General features: G+C 38.7%; 1 protein-coding gene across 1 annotated transcript in view; it reads right to left on the bottom strand.

Moving 5' to 3' along the window:
• The window catches only part of Agxt (Alanine-glyoxylate aminotransferase), a 64,735-nt gene extending 38,789 nt beyond the window's left edge, over positions 1 to 25,946 (bottom strand). The window contains exons 1-3 of the mRNA XM_083120646.1: positions 25,736 to 25,946; positions 18,620 to 18,812; positions 5,299 to 5,464 (exon numbers count right to left, since the gene is read on the bottom strand). Of these exons, the coding sequence (XP_082976772.1) occupies positions 5,299 to 5,464; positions 18,620 to 18,812; positions 25,736 to 25,903 (527 nt within the window). The 5' untranslated portion in view covers positions 25,904 to 25,946. The remainder of the gene's footprint in view (positions 1 to 5,298; positions 5,465 to 18,619; positions 18,813 to 25,735) is intronic.
• Between the last annotated feature and the right edge of the window lie 1,402 nt (positions 25,947 to 27,348).

The following is a 27,348-nucleotide window of genomic DNA, read 5'->3' as shown; positions in this document are numbered from 1 at the left end:
GACGGACTTTAATTTTGAACTTAGCAATGGAAATTTGGTCAAATATTCGGTTTTACAAGTCCGGAAGCTCTTTTTATGTATGCGTTTGGATTTTCTTAGAATGTAAATATAGTAGAGTAGTCTAAGTGTTCGTAAATTACGTGGATGTAAATGTTATCATATGATTTGATGACCTAGGTTAGAACCAATGTTCTAAGCTAAGGTACTTGGAACCGCAAGGCAATAGTTTGGTTTGCTGACTGTTAACACACATACAAATTTGCATACCAAAATGAAGCTTCTCATACCCCAAAAAACTACCTCCCAAAATGAGGTCACAAATACGCCACTGTCCCCGCCTCCCCCCCTTTCCAAGCGATTAGTTAAATGCGCACAGTGTAATAAGGATTTGAAATAACGCGTCAGTGACAACTTGTGCGCCATCTCGGAATCAACATTATTATAGAGTAAAATAATGGACAGGCCTGGGGAAAAAATAAATGTCTGTTATTAAGAAATGTCCGCTTTTCAGAAAAAGTATAGGATGTTACACAATAGGATAAGCATATTATAGTACGTACTCTGCGACATCGTAGCAGAAGTCACGCACACTTCTCAATCTCAAGATAACCACAAAGAATACTGTCTGCACTTTAAAAAGAATAAAGAAATACGTTCGGTGTAACATGAAACAATGCGCGCTAGTTCGAAATACTGGCCATTGTTGTGTCGAATTCCAGGAATTGTTACAGTTTTCTTTCAGGCTGTCCGTTATTAAGAAGTTTTATTTGCGTTGAGGAGGTAGTTTTCAGTGTCCGCGTCCGTTATTGAGAAGTAATATTGCCATTAAACCCCATGTATTTCTGCCGGGGAATTTAAAAATGTCCGTAATTTAGAGGTGCCCGCAATTCAGAGTTGTCCGTTAGAAGAAGTTTTACTGTTTATTTTTTTGGAGCGCTTTGTCAAAACTGCATCCAATTTAATGAAGTCGCAAGAAAGAGTTTGGAGGGTCAAGAAATGCTGTATACAACACGTGTCGCTTGAGGATTGTAAGCTCACTGGAATAATGAACATATTACATAAATAAATAATAGTACATAATATAAACGAGGCGACATTGGAAGGTATACGCTAAAGAGTAAGGTTTACCAGAGGGTATTATACTGCGTATATTATGCCCTCGACTACAGCTCTGGTTATACATACTAAAAATGCTCTACGCTCCCCAGATGGGAAATTTTGGATAAACTCCTGGATGTGAATCTGTTCTTCAGTGTGAAGTTCGATTACATTCACGTGAAACTCAAGACTCTTCTTTCACACGGCAACCACTAAAGGTCAGAAACACGCACACTTGTTTTGCGAGACTAGGGGGATGAAGAAGAGCAATGTAGGGTAGGCAACTTATGGAGTTGTAGGACTAAATTCTTTCACTACACTATGTATGACTATCACGCTGCCGAGGCAACATTCAGAACAGCCGAAAGGGCCTTCCCGATGACGTATTGGATAACCGTCGCCTTGTAATCAAAGGATCCCGGGTTTGATACCCAATGGAGGTAGGCTACATAGCGGTTCGGATCTTAGCTTAAAATGTATGTAGTACCTATTATCCTATCTGTGCATAAAGTGGACTCAAATCAAAAAGGCAAACTCAAAAACAGCCGAAAGTTAAACATTTGGCGCTTTTTTATCATATTAGCTGAAGTTAAGACACATAACAGACATTCTTGTCATAATCATATGTTTTTTTTTTTACCTTGCATGTAGGTAAGCAGTGAGGTGGACAACAAAAAATTATAAGGAAAGGGGAGGGGAGAATCTTGCAGAGATTAGACTTGTTTAACAAATTGGGTCTCCTTTTAAGAAAAAAAGTATAGCCACTATGAAAACAGGTCATGTACAGTTACAGGCAATAAAAGTGAGACATCTGTATCCTGAAATTATAGCTTTCTTACAATATGTTACGTGTGTTGTCTAACTCTACGGCGAAGAGTGGATTTTAATAGCAAATTTTCAATTGCAAGTTCTACCATTATCGTATAGTTAGGTAAACCACTTAACGTCATGCAGGAAAGCGACTATTTTAGGATGTAGCAGGCACGCATCTAGAAATATGTTTGGGGGTTCCAAACCAAGTGTCCTCAGGAATAATATTAATAATAATGCTTAATTGCAATAATTATATTAAATCAAATTAATACTAATTACAATACATAAATTAATATATTATTATTACACGAATAGGTAAAAAGACTGTATAAGAATAGAGATATAACAGCGCATATTCATTACGTAGCTTACCTGTAGTTGAGATCGGAATAATTTACATAAAAACAAGTGCCCTTGCAATTTAATTAATGTCAAATAGACGAATAATTGAATATTTATAGAATAACAAAAATGATGTTTCATGTAGTTGGAGAAAAGTAAGTCTCTGATTAATATTTTATGCGTATTATTTTGAGTAGTAGCGTACATAAACCTTCCTTGTAATGTCATTCGAAGCCGTATGATCCCAACATAATCCTTGCCTTCTAAAAAGTTCAGAGGAAATTAATAACCATCGATTATGCAACAAATCCTAATATTTTCATTACTTAATTTTAGTATTTGGTAAGTCTTTTGGGGATCTGGACTCTCCCCTAAATACGCCCTTCCTGTCCTTCAAAACCGTATGATCTCAATATAATAAATAATCCTTGTCTTCCAATAAGTTCAGAGGAAATTACACGACAGATGCTAAACGAGTATATTTTCATTATTTAATTTTCGTGCTTAATAAGGCTTTCGGATTTGGAAGAGGGGTGGGTCTGGACCCCCTAAATACGTCCTTCCTGTTCTTCAAAGCCGTATCACCCCAATATAGTCCATGTCTTCCAATAAGTTCAGAGGAAATTATACAACAAAAGCTAAAGGAATATATATTTTCATAATTTCATTTTTGAACTTGATAAGTCTTTCGGTGGGGGTCCAGACTAGGGATGGCCAAACGGATCCGGATCCGAAAAATCCGGATCCGTTCGGATCCAGATCCGGATCCAAAAGTTACGGATCTGGATCCGGATCCGAAAATTCGGGATCTGGATCCGGATCCGAAAGTTCCGGATCTGGATCCGGATCCAAAAATTTCGGATCCGGATCCGGGTCTGAAAGTTTCGGATCTGGATCCGGATCCGGATCCGAGAGTTTCATATCTCAATCCCATTATAATATTACCACACCTTAAAAGGTATTATGATCTTTGATTACAAAGAAATTTTTCATTAGTTAGTCCTACAAGAATTTTTTTCAAGTGTTGTTCCTAAAATACTTTGCTACGCATCGGCTAACACACTCGTGCACAAAAGAAATCTTACTTGTTTAACATAAAATGTCAGAGGTGATTCTGTAAACGCCATTGAAACGAATATGTATTCATTCCAATGTATTGGAAATGAAAACACACATAAATGTGAGACATTCCATTCCAGGATGAAACCTTTAACACATATAACAAGATAGAAATGTTATACAAAAATTATACAATTGTTCTACAGTTACAGTTTTACAAATTAAAATAGAACATTATAATATATGCAGTGTTATATAATTACAAAGTGTAAGACTAACAAGGGAGGTTATCTAAGTGTCCCCCCTCCAATTTCCATGAAACTTGGCAGGCGTATAGTGGGGCCCAAAGGAAGAAATACGTGTTTTTTTCGTTTCAGCTAAAAACGGTTTTAGGGGGGCAAAACCCCCTCAAATGTCAAGATGAGGACAAATTGAAGTGAGGATCTGACCACTGTGCCCCTCCGATTTCCATGATACTTGGCAGATGTGTGTATAAACGGGCCCAAATGAAGAAATACGTGTTTGTTTTGTTTCGGCTAAAAAACTGTTTTAGGGGGCAACCCCCCTCAAATGTCAATATGAGGACAAATTTAAGTGGGCATTTGACCTATGTGTCCCCCTCCGATTTCCATGAAACTTGGCAGGTGTATAGTGGGGCCCAAAGAAAGAAATACGTGTTTTTTTGTTTCAGCTAAAAAAAACGGTTTTACAGGGCAAATCCCACTCAATTGTCAAGATGAGGACAAATTGAAGTGGGGATCTGACCCCTGTGTCCCCCTCCGATTTTCATGAAACTTCGCAGGTGTATAGAGGGGCCCAAAGGAAGAAATACGTGTTTTTTTTGTTTCGGCTAAAAAAAAAATTTAGGGGGCAAAACCCGTCTCAAATTTCAAGATGAGGACAAATTGACGTGGGGATCATCTGACCCCTGTGTCCCCATCCGATTTCCATGAAATTTGACAGGTGTATAGAGAGGACCTATGCCCCCTGTTTCTTCCTATGCCATATTTAGGGTGGTTTCGGGGTCAGATCCCCACTTCAATTTCTCCTCATCTTGACATTTGAGGGGGGACCTCTATACACCTGCCAAGTTTCATGCAAATCGGTGGGGGAGACTTAGACCTTCCTTGTATTAATTAACTACAAATCGCGTACGCGCACGCACACACACACTATATATATATATATATATATATATATATATATATATATATATATATATATATATATGTATGTATGTATGTATATTAGCGGGTAACAATATGTTATAAGCACATTCTTACTTTCCCAAGAAGCGCATGTGGGATGGCAAAACGGATCCGGATCCGAAAATTCTGGATCCGAATCCAAAAATACCGGATCCGGATCCGAAAGTTCTGGATCCGGATCCAAAAGTACCGGATCCGGATCTGGCGATCCCTAGTCCAGACCCTCTGGACCACCTCCGTAAATACGTCCTTGGGATGTAGGTATCTTATATTTATTGCCGCTGACTGTACGTGCTTTATTTAGAATTCTTATAGTGGTATTTTCTAAACGACAAAATAAGAGATAAAGTTGAAATGTCATATTAATTGATATTAATGAATCAAAATAATCATTGTGGTATTAAGGGGTAACGCTACTTTTCTGTTTCTCGTGGTTCTTTATGATGGAGATGAATGATGATTAGGTGATAGGTCAAATGTACAGTGAGACTGAATGAACCTCGGACGCGATGTAATCAAAATTTTGAGAGTAGGTTCAATGTAGAACAAGTATTCCTTCTTAACAATTTATTCAAAGTGGTTGAAGTAATGAGTATTGCAACTTGTTCTTAAAGGAGTAAAGGTCATGACATGTAGTAGCAAGATTGATACATAAACTTTATGTTCTAATTTAACAGTAACTTTAGGTGACCTAAGTATGACAGGGCAGATTGCCAATTGAACTTGCCTCTTAACTACGTGAATAATCGTTGTTAAATTGACGTTGCATTTTACTTACTGGTGGCAAAGGGCACCTAAGCCCTCGATTGGTTGGTACACTCCAGTAGATGATTCTCCTTGGGTAATGAAGAACATAGCAGGCTTGTGAGTTTCAAGAGCTGCTTCTATTTCAGCCAGGGTGAAATTTTCTCCTAATTCTTTCTTCACTGTCCTCACGTCACCACCTGCAAATATAACACAAAGATATTTAATAAAGCATCAACATATTCAGAATTTTTAGCTGCAAGTATTTGTACCGTAATATACTGGTGTCCGAATGTGTACATAAAAAGTTACGGTATTAACCCCATTTACAATTTGCACACTATTTCGACATTTTTGCTACAGGAAAGGTTTTGTCCACCTACTGGTGTTGAGGGAAGAGGAGGTATAAAATACGTGTTTATTTATTTAAAACAGTATTAGGTTAGCCAGCTAGGGAAGACAGAAGTAGAAGTATCTGTTTTTACATAGAAGTAAGACACAGCGATTTTAACTGTTCTTTGTACAGCTAAAAATGTGTGTAAAAGTGTAATTCTTTCTTGTGTTTTTTTATATAAGAGTCATTCCATGCGAAATCAACACAGCCTTTGACCTGACCATCTCCGATTTTCATGAAATTTGGGGAATTGAAACAATGCATGGAACTTAGTAAGTATAAAAATTTTTAGTTTCGTGCGTCTTGTAATTGTTAAATTATTCAAGGTCAAAGTTAGCATAAATTGCCCTTTTTGAGCCCGCTTAGCTATACTAAATGTGCTGTAACTCCGCCCCTATTTCGCCTAGGAAGCTCAAATAAAGCTTATTGTACAGGGAATTGAACAAGCTTTCCAGTGATATATAACAAGCCTACCTTTGGATAAAAATATAATTTTGTCACGTGACCTTGACTTTTGACCTTGTATATCTCAAAACATGTCATCACCAAAAATCGTGAAGAAAAATATATTTGGTCCCTCATACCATACTCTAAAACATACCAAAAAATCATTCTGGGACTGGAATGGGATCAGAAGATACAAAATAATATGTGTAACTATGTGACTGATAAAAGCCCCATTACATGAACTATGAAGAGTCAAATGTCCCTTAACACCCCCTACAAAATGTGAAAGAGTTATCCTGGGTATAATTGGTCATAAAAGAAATAGGTTATTCACAGGGAGATCCCTAGCCGTGTGTGTCAAGCGCAGATCCGGTATATTGTTGACCGCCATATTGAATTCAACGCAAAAATTTCAAAGGAAAGGGGGTGATGTGATATATCAAATGAGGCTAGAATTTCACGCGAAATGAAGTGACGAAGGATGTTCCAACTTATCTTACGCCAGCAAAAAGTTATACACATATCTTTCACTAAGATATATGCACATTATAATGTTGTCAATGTTCCTGTGAGCACACTCGTTGACGTCTCTCACACTCGCATAGAACATTTGGTAATGTAGCATGTGCAACAACATCGCAAGCAGCAACTATGCCTTCTCTCAGATGGTCAATATCAGGGATTTTTAGTGCATGCACCATTCTCTTCAAATGTTTCTGAAGGTAAAAGTCCTCCTAAGATGTTAGATCTGAGGAATGTGCAGGCCTTTTAATAGATCCCCGTGTGCCCATCAATCTACCTAGAAAATTACCATGAAGAAATTGCGAAAATGTTCACATAGTGTGGTCACAGTCTGTCCTGTTTCAAAACTCTCGAAAAGTGCCATATCCCGTAAGCAAGGGTGAAAAAACCTGTTCACTTAACAAATCCAAGAAGCCCTCACCATTTAAGGTTCCGTTGTTGAATATGGACCAACCATTTCCGTTCGCCATACATTATACCACATAATTAGCTTACCAGCAACAACCATTCGACTGAGCAAATCACAGGTATTGCATATTATTTTTATTAACTTCACCGTGAACATAAAAATTTGCCTCGTCACTGAAGAATTTTTCATTCCAAAGGAAGTGTCACGTAATTGTTTGAGATATTTTTCCCAATATTCTCCACTATTCAAGTATTTGGTGAATGTAGCTGATTAAAATCATATGCAATGGTGCGTATACTTCTTTCTCTCCCAAGATGTCAGCGTGATCTCGATGAGTTCCTAACACGTTAGGAGCATTCCAATGCTTTGTTTTTAACACATCGAAAAGGAGAAAATGGTTACAAGCATGCAGTAATAATTTTTTGCTGGTTAAATATATGTTGGATAAACCTTCGTCACTTCATTTCTCGTGAAATTCTAGCCTCATTTGATATATCACATCACCCCCTTTCCTTTGAAATTTTTGCGTTGAATTCAATATGGCGGTCAACAATATGCCGGATCTGCGCTTGACACACACGGCTAGGGATCTCCCTGTGCCTAACCTATTTCTTTTATGACCAATTATACCCAGGATAACTCCTTCACATTTTGTAGGGGGTGTTGAGGGACATTTGACTCTTCATAGTTCATGTAATGGGGCTTTTATCAGTCACATAGTTACACATATTATTTTGTATCTTCTGATCCCATTCCAGTCCCAGAATGATTTTTTGGTATGTTTTAGAGTATGGTATGAGGGACCAAATATATTTTTTTTTCACGATTTTTGGTGATGACATGTTTTGAGATATTCAAGGTCAAAAGTCAAGGTCACGTGACAAAATTATATTTTTATCCAAAGGTAGGCTTGTTATATATCACTGGAAAGCTTGTTCAATTCCCTGTACAATAAGCTTTATTTGAGCTTCCTAGGCGAAACAGGGGCGGAGTTACAGCACATTTAGTATAGCTAAGCGGGCTCAAAAAGGGTAATTTATGCTAACTTTGACCTTGAATAATTTAACAATTTCAAGACGCACGAGACTAAAAATTTTCATAGTTACTAAGTTCTATGCATAGTTTCAACTCCCCAAATTTCATGAAAATCGGAGATGGTCAGGTTAAAAATTGCACATATCTGTGTTGATTTGGCATGGAATGAATGACTTATAAGTCGAATCAAATTGCGTGTAACGTATTGCCAACTAGTCGCAAAAATATCATATTTTTATGGCTGAAGCTTGTTTACTTGGATTTGATTAATTGATTGAGTTGGTGTTTTAAGTTCACTTTATGCACAGTAAGGCTAATCGGGACTGGACCTACAGTTAAAGTGGGATCCTTGTTTACTTGGAAATATGTCAGCCAAGTGGCAATGCAATGCATATAAAAATGATGATTGTGGAATAAAAATCAAATATTCATATCTCATCTTTGCCCATTGTGTGAACTGCACAGAATAGACAGAATTGTTTTTCTTGCAACCAGCTTCCACGTTTTTCGCCTCGTTGCTACGAATGCATGCACTCTGTCGCCAAACATCGCCTGCCCTCTCTTTAACTTCCCCCTCCAGCCAGCAGCTTGAAAGGGGAAGAAAGCCGAAAGATTTTTGTTACTAATCGAAGTGTCGCATCCAGTGAAGCATTCTACAGGCACAACCGACCCTTGATTATTTTAAGAACAAGAGTTGCAGCTGTGAAGAGAACAAGGTTTAAAAGCATTAAAGCAATATTTGAAACCGCCACCGCTACTCGACACTATGATTAAGTAATTTTACGAAACAACAAACAATTCAGATGCGTCTTTGTTCGCAGTACACAAAAAAAACGTTACTTAGCGTAGAGGGTTGTCATGTACACTTTCTTTTTCACAATTTTTATGGATAGATATCAGTGATATGCACTTCTCTAACCTAACCTGTTTTCCTTTGTTATGAACAGAAAACTGCGAAACCATAAGCCACGGGTTCTAATGTTTGGTAAGATCTTTCCTCGACTTCATCCTTGAACTCAATCTGCCTGAATGCGCGACATAAAATGACACTGAGAAAATAACACGTATAAATTGATTGCTTTGCTTTATTTTACTTCGCTTTATGTGCCACCTTGGCTAATTTGCGAAGATGGGGATGAGTGATGATATGATGAAATTGATGACTGGACACTCACAAACATCCATGCCCAGGCCGGTATTCGAACCCGGGACCCCTTGCGTCGTAGCGCGATGTGCTAACCACTCCGCCACGGTGATCGGCTAACGTGTATAAATATTTCATAAAAGCTAGACAATGCAACAAAAATTACAGTACAGGAAAAAAAGGCTTTTATTCGTAATGTGACAAATATTCATTGACACTGCGATAATGCTTTGAACCTGACCTGACCAACGGAACGCACTTCTCCAACATTACCACCCACCGAGTAGCAAGCGGGGCGGCAACACTGTGGAAGTAGCCTAGCGCTGTACTGGAACCAGGGACGGCGCCAGAAATTTTCGACTGGGTGGGCAGAAGCGTCATATTGATAGATTAGGGTGGGCAGTATAAATGTAAGACCATATCTAGTATATATGTGTATGTAAGACATATGTATCCCCCTCTCTCCCGATTCTCCTCTTACTTCTTTTCCCTTTCCTTTTCTTGTTTTCCTCTTTATTCTTTTCTAATCTATCCTCCCATCTTGATCCATTTCCTTTCGCTTTGTCTCTGATGGACATAATTATTTCAATGACGTGTTTAGCATGTGTAGCCATACATTCTAACCACATTCTTTCATGCATGATAATACAGTGAAAAAAATGTGAATTAGGTTTAAGCTTGTGTTGCAAATACAAGGCACATACTTGATTTTATGTATTCGGCGACAGTGATAGATTGATTTGATTGGTTGATTCATTTGCTTTATTTTACTTCGCTTTTTGTGCCACTTTTGGCTAATTTGCGAAGATGGGGATGAGTGATGACATGATGAAATTGATGAATGGACACTCACTCACAAACATCCATGCCCAGGCAGGATTCGAACCCAGGACCCCTGGCGTCGTAGCGCGATCTGCTAACCACTCAGCCACGGGAGCCGGAGCGACAGTGATGGAAAGTGCGATGGTAGACAATCGTGAAGTTTCTTGTAATTGAAGACATGTTCCTGAGCATAGTATTTTCATCGTATGAGTTTTTGACTCAAAGAGTTTTCTTACTCCTTTGGCGATCACTTTTCTTAGCTTACAAGGTTTGCACAACTGACAAATCTATCTGAATGTTTGTAGTAGCGTCGATTGGGTGCCAACATTTGAGGGGCAAGGACAATATACGTTTTCTTGGTAGAAAGGCTTAGCATAAAGAGTCCATACTGCGGGTGCAAAAAGTGGCAAAATGTGACGGGGGAACTGCATCCCCAACTTCCCGCTCCTCCTAATCGCCGCCACTGCATGTTTGGATTAAAATGAACGTCTTATTATGAATGATTTAAAACACACACGGAAAACCAATTCTTTGTTCATTGTCCATGAAGTATTCCTAGGCTAATGAAAGGCTATTCTGACAAAATATCACTCATAAGTAATAAACAAGTAAGAATGAAAAATCTGTTCAGAATTGAAGAGATTATTAGCTAAGTTGCTATTCGTTTTCTGAACTCTCATGTTACTAATTACATGAACATATTTTTTGAGGTAACAAAATGATTTAGGACAAGGAATTCATCGAAGTTGATCACTATACCAGTAATAATTCATCTATTTTCATAGATGACTTGGGTTGTATGGCGTGACCATTTCGAACACACTAGAATGTCAACCTCTATTCTGTGCAGCACACCCTGGAAACTTAATTCTTTCAGGGCAACGAGTCCCTAAAGCCTGGAACCACTGTCAAAGTAATAATTTATGAGGGTTTGTATTGTGAGTGTCAGCATGTGTTTGTTTTCGCCCCTTCGTTACTTTCATCTAATCACCATTGAACCTTATCGTCATCATTATCAAAATTAGCAGAAAAATGACTTAGAATAAAACAAATCAACCACAACTTACTCTTCCAAAAACGGAGTTTCATTAGGTCGTACCTCTTAGAAAGTTGAGGTGGTAGTTTCAATTGCACAGCGTTTCATTAGTGGATCAAGGCAGCTAATTCCGTGAACAATGACGTTGTTTTCCGAAAGTCTCAATTTGTCTCAGGCAACACCCTCTTAAAAAGGACGCATCTTCTGTGGTGATAAAATGACACGTTTGGTGCGAGTTCTTTCTGCATATTTTTTCCCCCAATGGCATAACGCTGTCGCATTACAATGAAGAGGTCATGTGTTGGACTCCCCACTCTTCTGGTGGAAGCACAATGCACACCGCTTCGGACTACACGTTAAACTGTAGGTTTAGTCCCGATTAGCCAATCTGAGCATAAAAGTGGGCTTAAAAACAAACTAACAAAATCGTCTTCTGGATACTTCGTGACATAACTTTTTTTCTTTACTTCAGCTGCATCTACAGATTCTGTCGATATTTTCGGCTGATTCGTGTGGCAAAATTTGTGTGTCGAAAGAGGATTTCTAAATATGATAAGCCAGTCATTAGCAATTGAATAATTCTGTAGCTTTTTCCATACATAACTGGTTTATTAAAATGTATTCACTTCGGTATTGTAGTGATTATTGTGATTCCTTCTTATTAGTAGAATGAATATAAAGTTGATATTTCGCATACCATATTGATATTTGAAGATAACAGGTATATAAAAATTGTAATGAAATAAAAAAAAGGACACTTCTGGAATTTCAATGCAGAGCTAATTAAAACTATACTATACTCTTTAGCATACTTAAACCCGAAGGTTTATGGCTGCAGAAACACAAGCCTTCCATCTGTTTCTATCCGAGGCAAGATCAATCCAATCTTTCCTATCCTTACCGATTTCTATTAGGTCCATCTCAACGTTATTCCTCCATCTTCGTCTTGGCCTTCCTACTGGTCTCTTACCATCAGGTTTCCAAACACATATCCTGTAAACTCTTCTTTCCTCTGCTATTCGTGTCACATGGCCTGTCCATCTAAGTCTTCTTGATTAAATTATTCTAATAATAATAATAATTGTCCTCCTCCGTAGTCGAGCGGGTTAAGGCGTTCACTCGTCTTGAGATCGTTCGCTGCGGGACGGCGTAGGTTCGAATCCGGCTCTGGTCGGAATTTATTCGGCCTACGTATAGGGCCGGTGGCAACCCACCATCGTGAGGAAATTGGGAAGCTCCGAGTGAGTGAGCGTAACCCGGTCGAGAAGACCTACAACAACGGCTGGGGGTTCGTCGGGCTGATCACCCGTCACCCCAACACTGGTCTGAGACCTCCACGCTATAACAGGTGACGGCGGAACAGTGTGGGAGGGAGACCAGCAGTCGGTAGGTATTCCAAGGCCCGCCAAGGTGCTGTAGAGCTGTGGGGTTATGTTAATAATAATAATTTAAAAAGTTGAAATAATTTATTGTGTTGCTGGAGAAGTAACGCTAAGATGATGTTTTATTTCTTTATTTGGAGATTATTTTAACCATACCCAGACTGGGATTTATATACGTATGTGGAGGCCCGGAGCTTACTGCACCAAGACTTCATTCCAATCCTCTCTACACAGTTTCAGTTACAACTTCTTCTTGCCAAGTTACATGGTGTGGTTTGTTATTATATTTTTTTACCACATCCGAAGTGATACTTTTCAAAGCAGTCTTTCCCAGTGAAACCCGGAGCTGCAATCCTCAAGTTTAATCTAAATTCTCATCTAATCTTGATCATACCCTGCATAATTTTGAGCCTCCTAATCCTACTAGCTGCTTTTAATCATGGAAGTACTAATTTGAGCACAGTTTTTCTTTCAATAGCTCTAGTAATTAATTACTTTCACTTTCTAATGAGAAATTTGGCTTTATATAGGATGATAATATGTGAACATTTCTATCATAGATAATATTCACAAGTAAAATGTACATGTTATGAACACCAGAATACACCTATTTTTTGGATCATTTCTATATCCCCAAGTATATGTACTTATTGAATTTGATTGGGTGGGCACAGGAATTTTTGGGTGGACGCTTGCCCACCCGTGCCCACCCCTGTCGCCGTCCCTGACTGGAACCTACGGAGACTTACTTATATTGGCGGCAGTCCGCCTTACTTCATGCGTCCATTGCCATATTAGGAGTGAAAATAATGAACATCTCAGCTTATTTTCGCAACGTACACGTCAAACTTAAGGATTTCAATCAAATGTGTTATGTCAACAGTTCTTTGAAATTTCATTGAATTTGCCATTATGAATTTCAAAATCTGAATACTGTAATTACAGATGATTATGAAGTTCATAATATGAACTGTACGGTGTTGAGTTACCCCTTATTTCAAAATGAAAGGAAAAAACTACATTTTAAGTGAATTTGCATTATATTAAGAAATAGGAGTGAAGAATTATTTTCAGGTAACACTTATTAAAAATAGATACTTGAAGATTTTTTCCTCCCATAGGGGTGTAATTTTACAAGCATTTAAACCGAGAACTCAATATTTTGAACGTGGATTGTACTTAGTTCAAACATGTAAGGGAGAAATGCTGATTCTTGTTTGTTAAAATAATATGAACTCCATTACTTGCTTTTGTTTACTTATATTGCTACGGAAATGTGCTAAAAAAAACTCCCTCTCCCAATTAAACAGATATATTTGAAAGTTGGAAGTATCAACCAATGCATTCTTTCAATTCAAAGTTTCATGGTTTCACTGCTAGTGGATTCTATAATGCAGCAGTTTTCAACAGTGAAAAACTTATAAGTAAGAATGTTATGGGTTACAACACATTTCCTTACCCCGTACTTAGATTCGTCCCTTATTTTATTGTGTTGTGCGTTTACGAAAGAAGTCCCGATATCACACTACAGTCGGGCCGCGATAAGAAGCGGTGTGCAATCAGAACGCAGAACGTGACCAAATTCTGTCTCCTCGTTGGCTGTCATGTGGCTGGGGGTTTTCTGCGTTGCCACGTTCGCACAAACGGGCGGACAGGTTAATCAGCTGTTGGCAAGCTCAGGAAAAAAATAAAACGTCACGCGAAATTAAGCACGTATGTATGTATCACTATGCTAATATATGTTATTTCCGTCGTAAAGTGATAAATTAACGAATCTAGAAGTTTGAATCTGAAGTTTCTTGTAGGTTCACGTTAACTTCCCGTGTGAATTTTACTTTCTGGCAAGCATGAAAAATTTTCTCTTCCTGCTCAACACAGCAACCGAAAACCTTCACTGAAAGAACCTCTGTTGTGTTTTTATTATGGTTCATTGCAATCATCAGCTACCGGCATCTTTTTACTTGTGTTGTATCATATCACAATTACCTACAAAAGAAAATGCGTCTTGCGTTATGAACAACTGTGGCAAATCGTTCTCCTTTCATTTCATGCCGCCTCTCTTTGCCTTCTTTGTTACACCGCGGCGTTCGTTTTTTTCGCAACTATGCCCGCCTATTGTTTTTGCATACGAAACTCACCCTTTGTTTTGTAACGACATGGAATTTATACTTCTGTGACATTGTTAAAGCTTCAGAACGTATGTATTTCTTGGAAATTAGGGCGAATTACGTGTAAACATATTACGTACAACTTGATTTCGTTAACACCTTTTTTAAATTATATTTTGCGGAACATACATAAATTTACCTCTAAAACAGAATTTCAGAGAAGTGAGTTACTGTATTACGGAGAAGAATTTATCAAGAACAAATCAATTGTGTGTGAATTGATTGATTGATTGAGTTGGTGTTTTTAAGTCCACTTTATGCACACTAAGGCTAATCTGGAATGGACCTACATTTGGGGAGTGGGATCCTGTGTACCAATTACTTTCTTTCTTCTTTCCGACATTGCAGTACAATTTCTCCAAACAACTCTTACAAACCCACACACGAACACCCGCTCATGCACAAAAGTATTCAATACAGAAATCGGACTGAATAATAAAAAATAAAAAAAATAAATAAAAAAAACGCACTTCGCTCAGACAAAAGATCTCCGCCTATTAACGTTGTTCCTTCAAATATGAATAGAGTCGGAATGAGAACAATGGAAGTGTCCCGTTGTTGAATGTTTAACCAGATGTTTAATCCTACACGTGTTTCTGTAGGCTCGCGAAAATTCTGAAGGAGGTCAATCCGGCAACAGCGCGTCGCTACCCGAGTGGGTGGTTTCACGCCGGTTGCTAGGGCGTCCCGACTGTAGTAACCAGTGCTACCGAATTCAATGAGTTGATATTGCAAGCTCAAGTGTTTGATCAAATTGAACATGAGAAAGTTCATTTGTTGATGCAGATAAGATATAATCCACTTCATAAATATGACAGATGTTCAGGTGTCAAGTGCTCACTTTTATGAAGTCAAGCATGGTTAAATAAGTAGATTTCACACGGACCCTGTAACTTTATATGTGGTATATCTATAAATTTACACATATGTCAATATTTAGGAGTCCAAGTTCATAAAAACCGTTGCAATAGCAACCGTAGTCCCGTGGCAATAAAGTTCATTTAGCAGCTGTCGTTATGTTAGTCCTCACCAGTGTATGGATTTAACTTATGTTTTTTGCGGGGGACACTTTGACAGGTGATGTCATCAATTGCTGTCTCAAAGTGTTCGTACACAAGGGTAATAATAATAATAACAAAGGCTACAAAGAAAGCTTTAAAATTATGTATAAATTGCACATTAATATTCTCACATATATTTACCGCATGGAATTTTAATTTTTAATAAATTATCATCGAAATTTGCAACACATTTATTAGTGATTTTATTATATATTATATATTTTAAATATATTAAAAAATAGACCATATTTCCTGAAACACCTTTGCTTAATCTTCATGTGCAAGGATTTAATTTGAGAATAAGGAGACAAGATGGTTGTAGTGGATTTATCGTCCTATGAACTTTTCCTATTATTTGCTTTCATTGATCATTCCCTGACATTCGCTACGAGACTCGGCGGCAAGTGGCCCGGCGTCAGCGCTTGAATTTCCCGGTGAACGGGGTCCGCAACAGTCGCTAGAGTCGGCTATTAAAATTACAGCTTTCATATTATGTACTAACCTTGACTACAGAAGGTGTTGAAAGTGATGTCCCTCTGCTGCAACACATTCCTGGCATCTCCGAAGGAAATCGGCATTTACGCGTGCAAGTTCGTCTTCCGATTTCTCGTACAATACTCTTTTAACTCACGAATGGTGTTCGGATTGTCTTTGTATACGTACTTTATTTTTAGATTTCCCCATTTTTCTTTCCACTTTTATTCAGAACTGACCCTGTTACTCTAAACTTTTTTACGAGGTTTAATATAGTGGTCCTATGTGGAACGGGAACACCAGGAATTTTCGTTGCAAAACGTCGTCGCACTTCTCCACAATTCCTCTTTCCGAAGTAACACTCGACAAGATAAATCCTTTGTTGTAAACACACGGACACGACACAACACAACTTCCGAGGGAGGATTATCCTGGCGTCAGTCTGCAACGTCAACAAAAGGGGAAAGAAAGCGAAGGGAGGGAGAGCGAAAAAAACAGACTGTAGCGTGCGACTGTCGCGGACCCCGTTCACCGGGAAAGACAAGCTCTGACGCCGGGTCGCTTGCCGCTGAGTCTTCCAGCGAATGTCAGGGAATGCTCTGTATTACTTTTTTCAACCATTATTAACAAATACTTAAAATATTGCGAAGTATTTCCTGATAATAAGTTTGTAAATGATGTCAGTTTCAGAAAAGTCATATGTCTTGTAACCGATTGGTTTTTATGGCACGGAACTATAGCTACGTATACTGTATCATGAACATATTTGCATTGAAGAAAATAATTAAAATATTAGTGTTATTTTATTAAATACGACTATTACATTGTTTGGGGGGGGGGATAAAAATCAGACCTGGCAGGAATTCTTTTTTGTCATTTTCAGTTGTTTTTGTTCCACTTGTGGCTAATAGTGACGATGGAGAAAACTGATTTTTAGATGAAATTGATGAAGCAACAGTCACCCATGGCCAGCCTGGGATCCTAACCCGAAAACTTCGGTAGCGAGATTGAATGAAAGTCGATCAATTAACGCGCTTTTTTTGTGTGTGAATCAAAACCCCTAAGCGGTAGTTTCCCCTATTATTATGTTTCTCTTTTTTCGTATATTAGTTTTACTCAATTCTCTCTTATCTCTGACGGATTAGGCAACACAGTGCGCTAAGATGCCAGGGGTCCCTGGTTCGAGTCCTGCCTGGGCATGGGCGTTCTTTGTGAGTGTCCCTTCATCAATTTCATCATCACTCATCCTCATCTTCGCGATTAGCCAAAATTAGCATAAAACCGAAGTAAAATCAAATCAATCAATCTCTTTTTTCTTATTCAGGACAAACACAAAGATCCTGTCTTTCCCGAGGTTTGAACTCTTAATCCCTGGCGTTGTAGCTCGTTGTGCTAACCACTCAGCCAAGGAGATCGATATACAGAGCATTCCCTGACATTCGCTTCGAGACTCGGCGGCAAACGACCCGTCGTCAGAGCTTGTCTTTCCCGGTGAACGGGGTCCGCGACAGTCGCACCATACAGTCTGTTTCTTTCGCTCTCCCTGCCTTCGCTCTCTTTCCCTTTCTGTTGACGTTGCAGACTGACGCCAGTATAATACTCCCTCCGAAGATGTGTTGTGTTTTGTCCGTGTGTTGAAGATTGTGACTTAATATGGCACCACAAAAGTTTACATTACAACAAAGGATTTATCTTGTCGAGTGTTACTTCGGAGAGAGGAATTGTGGAGAAGTGCAACGACGTTTTGCAACGAAATTTCCTGGTGTTCCCGTTCCACATAAGGACCACTGTATTAAACCTCGTAAAAACGTTTAGAGTAACAGGGTCAGTTCTGAATAAAAGTGGAAAGAAAAACCCACGTGTACTTACTAAGGAAACACTCGATGAGATAGGACAAAGGTTAGAACAGTCTCCTCGGAAATCTATCCGCCGCCTCTCACAAGAAACTGGTGTTTCAAAAACCACAGCATTTAGAGCCGCTAAAATTCTTAAATCTAAAAATAAAAATAATAAAAAATAAAGTATAAAAAGACGATCCGCACACCACCCGTGAGTTAAAAAAAGAGTATTGTACGAGAAATCGGGAGAATTACAGTAGACGAACTTCCACGTGTAAATGCCAATTTCCTTCGGAGATGCCAGGAATGTGTTGCAGCAGAGGGACATCATTTTCAACACCTTCTGTAGTCAAGGTTAGTACACAATATGAAAACTAATTTTAATACCCCCGTTCGCCGGGAAAGACAAGAGCTGACGGCGGGCCGCTTGCCGCCGAGTCTCGTAGCGAATGTCAGGGAATGCTCTAGAAGCTCGGAATAGATATTTATTTCCTTTCCGGATATATGACTCTTGTCTAACATATTCCCTCTTTAATTCGGACTCCGGTCTTCACCTACCGCTGCTACCCAACACCCCCGAGCAGAAATAAAATAAAGAACAGACACTCATTGTTTGGTCTTACCATGTCGTTTAGCTATGTCAGAAGCTCGGATCCCCCAGTGACCGTTGGAGGCGATCAGAATAACCTCTCCTGGTTCGAGTAAGTTGCAAACTGCAGCCTCCATACCTCCATGCCCAGTTGCACTAATAGCCATAGTGTGCACATTGTTCGTCTGGAACACATATTGGAGGCCATCTTTGATTTCGTCCATGATCTGTAAAATGACAAGTGCGATAATATAATTAGTTCATTGTCGTAGAAATCAACAGCCAACTGCAATAAAAATTAACAAGGTCAAACATTAAATTAAATTGTTGTTTTATGTCCACTTTATGCACAGAAAGGCTAATTGCGACTGGACCTACAGTTTATAGTGGGATCCGAACCACTGTGCCATGTGCCTCCACCGGGTATCGAACCCGGGACTCCTTGATTACAAGACGACGACGTGATCACTACGCCATTGGGGAGGCAACAAACAAAGCCAAACAAAATTACAAATAATTATCTCATCAATATGAAAACAAGAGGTGAGAACTGTACATTTAGATTTAAAAGAAATAAATAAATATGCCCGGAGGCTTATTGTCGTAACAACACAAGTTTCCCCTCTGCCCATATCATCGACAAGATTAGGCAATCCAATCTTTACCATCCTCTTAAATTTCTTTCAGGTTCATCTCGGTGCAGAGGCACAAACTTACGTATATGGCCTGTGGGGTTCAAGCCTACCCAATAATTTGCCTCGTATTGTCATTATCAGAGTTAGGATTTTTAGGGGAAAATTTCATTGGGAAAAAGGAAGGGAAAAGGTGCTAAAATAAGACCCAAAAAGGGGCAAAAAAAGGTGCTGATAATTATACTACTTATTAAAACTTTCTCTAATATTTTATTGGTCTAAGGTATTCACTCGAAGCTGTATTCACATCACACACATAAGTCGTGTTACAGTTATTCACCACAGTTGGGGAAAAACACAAAGCTGTTGCACCTTACAACATTAAGCATTTCTAAATTTTTAAAAGTGAGTTTGTTTCTTTTCGGAGATAAAATATCTTTATAGAGGCTGAAGCTTCTCTCTACATCCACAGAAACAAGTGGGGCAAACTTAGTATTCACTCGGAATGGCAACTCTGTGGAAGTGGCAAATTCCACAACATCCGGATTCTTTTCAAGACTAGCCTCAAGTTTGTCTCTGGCAAAACCACCTAACTGTCCCCTCACAGTAGTAAAGATATCCATCCCATTGTTTATCCTTTTCGACGCCTTGTTCTTCTAAGCTTTTGATGGCTGTCGACAGGTACTTGTAGGAATGTACACAAAATAGTTCTTTTTGCAAATCATCTATCTTGTCTGGGAGGAGAAGTTGCTGTGCCTTGGAAATTGCACCTGCGTCGGTTGAATCCACGGAAAGCACAAACTCCTTAATTCTTTCAAACTTTTCACACAGAAATGCAGCACACTCAATCCATGATCCCCAGCTAGTAATGATGGGGAAATGTGGCAGGGCCAGGCAGGTAGTTTCTCTGTAGGCAAGAATGCGACTCGGGGCCTTAAGGAGTATTTTCTTCAGATCAGATATGAACTCATTTGCAATGTTGTATTCGTTCCTAATATATTCAGAAACCCTGTGAAGGGCATGAGCCAAACAGGTTACATGCTTTAACTTAGGGAACAATGGCTTCAATTAGTTGAATGCCGAAAGCATGTAGGGAGCCTGGTCATTAAGTACAACAACTTTTTTCGAAATGAATTCCACCGGGCTACAGGTGTTTTTTTTTTTTTTTTTTTCCCACAGAAATCCATAAATGACTGCATCACTGTACTGGCATTGGTTTTCTGCAACTCATACATGTTTAGTAGCATGGGCTTAACTTCCTCACCTGTCAGAGGAAAAACCAAAATGTTTAAAACATATCGTTGCATTGAGTCTGTTGTCTCATCCAGAATGACACCTATATCGCAATCTGACCTTTCACCTTAACGAACAGTTTCTTAATACACAGGTTCAATATAGTTTTTCCTTAACGTACTCTCAGCGGGCACTGACAACCGTGTGTACTTTTCAAGGAACCATTTCAAGGCCAGATGGTCACCTTGTTGAGCCTGTGTAAAAGATGCATACAAGTCAACATTAAATTCCTTTAGATTTTGGTTCTTGGAAGAACACTGCTCAAATGCATTGTGTAAGAGAGGCTGCCGAGATTTACTTCCTTGCAGATTCTTGTTCTTTTGATGTTTAGAGCTGGAAATATGTTGCTGGATGCGATCTCTCTGGTGTTTTTCATCTAATGTGATTCCCGTATCACAAACCGTGCATCGAATAACAGTTCCATCACTTTCTATGAACTCGTGCTTAAATTCTTGAGCCAGACTGAGAAATCGGGATCTGGGCACTTTCGGCATGGTAAAGTACATGCACTAACAGGATCTAACAGAATGAAAAAGCAGGTAAGGAACTTACATCCACAAACAATATCTGTCCACTGCGCACACATGAAACGTGAAACCCACCACTTCAGAAACACATTGTTGCTGCACTGCTTCCAAGACCAAACTGCGTTTCCTTCTTCCTTCTATCTTAAAAAAAAATGACGGCAATCTGGTGCATATCAGTAGCTGCCTTTCCATTGTTGATTTCAAATAGGCAACAATCAAGCACAGTTTAAATACATTCAATTTCAGTTAACAATGTGAAAACATCTTAAAAGAGAAAAGTGTCGCGTAAAAAGAAAATAAAAATTCAATGATTTGCTGAGGAAATATATTTAGCATCAGCAGTAAAAGGACACAAAAAGGGGAGGAAAAGCGATTAAGAAGACGAAAAAGGGGGAAAATATATAAATGTCCCAGAAAAGGGAGGGAAGGGGAAAGGTTATCAAAAAAAGGGAAAAAAGGTGCTGGAAAATTAGCTCCATTCTCACGTTGAGGCAACATTTCACACACTGAGTCCATCCAGAGAGGTCTCACTTTCACTACGAAAAAAAGGTGCGCACCTAAAAATCCTAACTCTGGTCATTATAGAGGGTGGCTTAATAAGTCACTTAACACCCCCAGTACAAGGCCACTGCGGCATGGAACGTGAAAATGGCGATGACCAATCGTTGCCTGGCCAAGGGGGAACCACATTGATGTCACCCGCATGGTCGGCAGCCATCTTGATGTCCGCCATCTTAAATTCAACTTCAGAATTTTAAATGGGAAGGGGTTATATGATATATCAAATCAGGCTAGAATTTCACGAGATATGCAATGGTGAAGGTTTTTTCGACGTATCTTTAACCAGTAAACAGTTATGACTGAATTCTTGTACCAATTTGCTCCTTTTCGAGGTGTTAGAAAAATGCCTTAAAATTTGTTTAGCGCATCGGTAATGCATCGAGATCAAAGTGATGTCTAGGGAGATAAGTTCGCATGCCATTGCACAAGATTTTAATCGGATACATCCATGAAGAACTGCGCATTATGAATGGTTGTCACGAACAATTACAGTGTGACGCTTCCATTAAATGAAAAGTCCTTCAGGATCGATTCCTGGCCTGGGCATGGATGTTTATGAGTGTTCATGCACCAATTTCATCATATCACTCATCTCCATCTTCGCAAATTAGCCAAAAGTAACACAAAAGCGAAGCAAAATGAAGCAAATCAAATCAAACTAAACGTGCTGAATATTTTTCATAATTTTCTTGGATTAAGCACTGAAAAAGATGTTATCTTCGAAAGAATCACTTGTGACTAAAACAGTCACAAAAGTACACTACAGGCCTACCTGTGAAACATGAATACCACTCACTTATGCAGATAGGGGTTCGGATCCCACTTTAAACTGTAGGTCCAGTTCCGATTAGCGTTACTGTGCATACATTGGAAATAAAACACCAACTCAATCAATCAATCAATGAATACCACTCAGAAATGTCACGATACTGTTTTTAAACATAAGGGCCTACATTATCTGGCCAAGAAACAAGAAGAGGCATTTTATGGCAAATCGTTAGCCTATTATTGCATAAAATTTAAAACAATTCTCCGGGATCAGCCCACAAATTTCCTAAAACCATGCCAAAAACGAGTGGATGCACGAGGACAACATTTCCAACACCCCCCTTGACAATTAACGTGCTTATTTAGAATGTAATTGTAACTGTAATTCTGAGAACTTGAAGTCATTTCGAAGCTAGGGGTTTCGATAGCGGAGATATCGCATTTGACTGGAGCTGGCGTCCGGCCGGCCGCCAAAAGGGGGAAAGAAGGAATTGTGACCTAAGATGACTTTCATATCCACCGACGCCTCAAAATCCACAGATGGAGTTGGCTGAACATATTATGTTCCGTCACATAATCAAATTTAAAAATTCACCTTACTGCAAGATATGCCCATATTTTCGGCACTGACGCATTGATCGTCTTGCAAGCTTTGTCGAGAACAGGCCGTGCCGCTTACAATTTAACGACTTTTATATATTTTATTTTTAGCACAATGCAACATCTTCGATAACCGGTACAGACAGTGGTTTTTACTTATATTTGTGCGGATAGCGATCTCACTAAATACCACGGTACGGTAGATGTAAATGAGGTCCTCCCCGATCAAGGGGTCCCGGGTTCGATACCCGGTGGAAGCACATGGCACAGTGGCATTGATCCCACTTAAAAACTAAAGGTCCACGTCCAGTCACAAATTGCCTTTCTGTGTACAAAGTGGACTTAAAACAACAATTGAATCAATCAATAGATGCAAATGCAAAAGAGGCGAAAACACAGGAACGTGTAAAACCTCTTCGATTACCTTATTCAGAACTTTTACCAATAGTTAAATATAAACTATGAAAGCAATGGAATGACTGGTGCAAAAGAAAATACAAAATACTACATCCTATAAGTGGCATGCTCATTGCTCAAGTCAGTAATCATAGACCTTGGTATCAAAACATGAATCTACCTCGGACACTGGTTGTTTTTATATTAAGAATTCGTACAGGTCATGTTTTAGTTAATCAGCATTTAGCACGTTTAAAAACTGTGTCCTCAACTTCCTGTCAGTGCGGAGAAGATAATCGCTCAATCATTTATTTTTCCAATGCCACTTAATGCAACAACATCGAGACATTTTATTTTTTAAAAAAAATATTCCATTTCCGATATCAATATCTACATTAATCTCTGAGCCTCGTACTGCATACTTTATAGTTTCGCTCGAAAACATCAGATTACAATCTAAACACTCATGACCCTCACAATTATTTAGACGTCATACTATCATATGACCAGAATGGACAAAAACACTCAGTAAGAAGTCAATAGTGTTTCGAAGAAAGTGGACGATAGTCATGACAAGGGCTCGGAAGTTGAAGACCTATAAATTGCCAAAAGACCTAAAAATATAAAAAAATGACCTAAAAACGCAAAAAAAGGACGTATAAATGTGATCCAAATTAATTAATAACTTCAGTTCTAACCTCCCCATCCCCTCCCTCTGAGCGGCACCTTGAGATCTTTGCAGGCGCGTGCTGTCTGGTCGTATACACCGTGCTGAAAGCTTCAAAACAAGAGAAAGTTGCCACAACCTTCCGGACAAGTTACGGTTAAAGGATCTTGTACCGTACCTGCTTCAGTCGTCCAAAAATGTTTCTCTCTCGTTTCAGGGATCGGTTCAAATATATTTTCTCTTTTTTTTTTATTTCTTTACTACAGAATGGATGTTTAAGAGGTGATGAACTGATGATGATTCGAATTGAGAATGGGCAGTAAAAACGTAGTCGAAAGAAGTTGAAGTTGCGAAAAAAGCCGTTAAGACCTACAAAAAGGCTAAAAAAGGACCAATAAGCCAAAAAAACGCCGAAAAAGACAAAAAAGGACAAATAAAACCCACCTTTTTCTGGCCTACAATGACCCAAAATGAACATATATTATGTTGGGCCTCGTCTTCGGACACTAGGAAAAAAGAGGATTTTTCCTCAACTTCCGTGTTAGAACATATATAATTGCTGCTTGCCGCCGAGTCTCGTAGCGTATGTCAGGGAATGCTCTGTATAATTGCTTGTGATAATAGTACCTGAACTCGGCAACTTTGGCTAGAAATCGCAAAATTACGCGGTGTGAACCTACCAAATGTAGGCTTACCATACGTCCGGGATTAGCCCGGGGTGATGTCCGGGATCGCAAAATGTCCGGGGATTTGAGAATCTGAACATGAATTTAGCTACCGGTATTGAATATTGACGACCAGAATTTATGACCGGCAAGGATCGATTCTTTTCTTTCTTCGAGAAATCGACTTCCGAACGGTTCCGTTTCCGTACTTCCGTAAGAGTCTTGGTTGTCTTGCAAGCATGTGAAGTAACTCGTCTACACGTTTTTGATAATTATAACTATATACAAGGGCTTTGCATTTGGCAATGGGCAAATGATAGTGTGTATTTAACGTTAACCTGCAGCAGGAATACAAATTCTTGAAACTGTGTAACGACAGTGACAGTGAAAGTGTGCAATGTACACTCTGTAATGGAGTATTTTCTCTTGCACATAAAGGAAGAAGTGATATTGAAGACCACGTGAAAACAGTTAAACGTAGGGGTGCTATTAATGCTACTGCTTCAACAAACATAAGAGATCTTAGAAAATAATGTTAATATTTTTTCTTGTACAATTTATAGTTTAATGTTCCAATATAATGTTAAGGCTTTTAAGTAATTTCAATTTATTTTTGTAAAAAAAACAACTAAAATTCAGCAGTATCGAGTTGATCGCGAATATGTCCTGGGTTGGACCGATGGTAAGCCTAACCAAATGACGACGACAACACTTAACCAAAACATGTTTTGTTTGTTCAGACAAATCAGCTTTCTGTAACTGGATTCTCGAATTACACAGTTTTCAAACCACATCAGGTATTTCTGTAGTACCCTCAGCAGAAACATGTGGTGAGACATAAGCATCATGATCAGAAGATATACTAGAACGTATTGTAGCCTAACCTGTTTCGGAGACACGAAAAATCTTATTCCCGCACTATTTGGGACAGTTAGAACAAAACCCAAACATTTTTCTGGGCATGGCCCTATAATTTTAGAACAAAACCCGAACATTTTTCTGGGCATGGCCCTATAATTGTGTAAGACCTAAATTTTTTACCTGGAAGCATTCAGCGTGCATGTGGCCTAGAACAGGCAATCCGCTGGAGTAAAGAACTCGTGGAGAGCAGTTGGAAGGTCCAGGACCCATAAGAAGTTTATGGGGAACGTGTATGGGCTTCAATAGAGATTTCGGTGGTTGAACATCACACTTCAAACCGTTCTTCATTTTGCTTTCCTGTTCGTCGCGTTGACCAAATGCACACTGTACAGTTTCCTTGGTTCTCTTGCAATAAATAGTTCGTGCATGGATTTTGTGTACACAGAACATTCTTATCTGCTACACTATGACCTCTCTCGATAATATTGCTTCAGTTTTTTGAAAAGGCGATAACATACGTCACAAATCCTACCATGCTTCCAGTCGTATGCAAACACACTAATAATGGGGGGAAATTATCAGCAACAGTGTAACAATTGCACGTCACAAAAGCTTACCCTCAAGGTAAATACTGTATTATTGGTTTCCGACTCGGTATTACGCTTTTTCCTTATTTGTTTCTGTACCTGGATATCTGGCTAAAAGATTTAGCAATAGCACAGGTTGAGTGTACAGACATTGCTTCTTCGTAGATGATCTTATCTGCTTATATTTTTAGCATTTTTTTTGACGAATATAATTTTTCTGCAATGTAATTTTCAAGTACATACTTAGATTTCCACTTGTCTTTCTGTTATCATTAGCCGTGGTTGTGAAATTAAAGGAAAACCAAAGTAATAGAAATTTCATTTTCGAAATTGCAATTTCGAAAGACGAGGAGAGAAAAAAATAACTCGTGATTGCAATACCGCACCTGCTTCTTTGTTAAAATGATACGAAGAATTTCTTATTATGGTAGCGGAATCTGGTAACACTGCTTTTCTTTTTTCTATACAAGATCTATTTGAAAAAATAAACTTGAGAAATATGCTTGGAAGTGGTCAACATGTCTAATTGTAATTATGAGATTGATTTAAGTAAACTGTTAAATAAAATGTATTTACTTCCACTATAGTAAACAAATGAACATTTCATTACAGAAAAAAATACGAACAGATTATACAGTGCGTCTACTAATTTTTACGAATGGCGTTATAAAAATTATTTGCGTGAAAGAAATGACACTTTCATTGCTTAACCTTCGACTACACATTCCTTCTAACTGTGCACACTTATTTGCATGGTAACAAACACAATTGAAAAATCATTCGTGTTCTTTGCCGAAATGTATGCAGCCTATTAGAGGGACACCATTCTGCAACTGACCAACCTCACCTAGACAGCAGAAGTATGTTTTGCACTTAGGTTTTCATGGCATAGTGCTGATATTTTACATGTATTAACCCCCCCAAGAGCAAAATGATTAATTCATTTAGTGCTATTAGGTTAAAAGCCTTCATGTCCAATATCGATAAGTGGAAAAAACGCCGGAGAATGGAAATTCTTGAACAGAAAAATACCACGTGTAACCTTTACATACACACATACTGCGTCTACCAAGTCAGGTCCGTACCCGAGGGGGGGACAAGGGGGCCATGGCCCCCCTCGAGCCATGAAATATTTTGATGCAAACCTACAGAAATAACATGGATATATATTTTTTTAAGATTTTCCAAGAATTTAGATTTTCTTCT

The sequence above is a fragment of the Lepisma saccharinum genome, chromosome 4, assembly GCF_977018435.1.
Source record: "Lepisma saccharinum chromosome 4, izLepSacc3.1, whole genome shotgun sequence".
Taxonomy (NCBI): domain Eukaryota; kingdom Metazoa; phylum Arthropoda; class Insecta; order Zygentoma; family Lepismatidae; genus Lepisma; species Lepisma saccharinum.
Note: the sequence above shows the minus strand (reverse complement) of the source record. Positions and strands in the feature narration are given on the sequence as shown.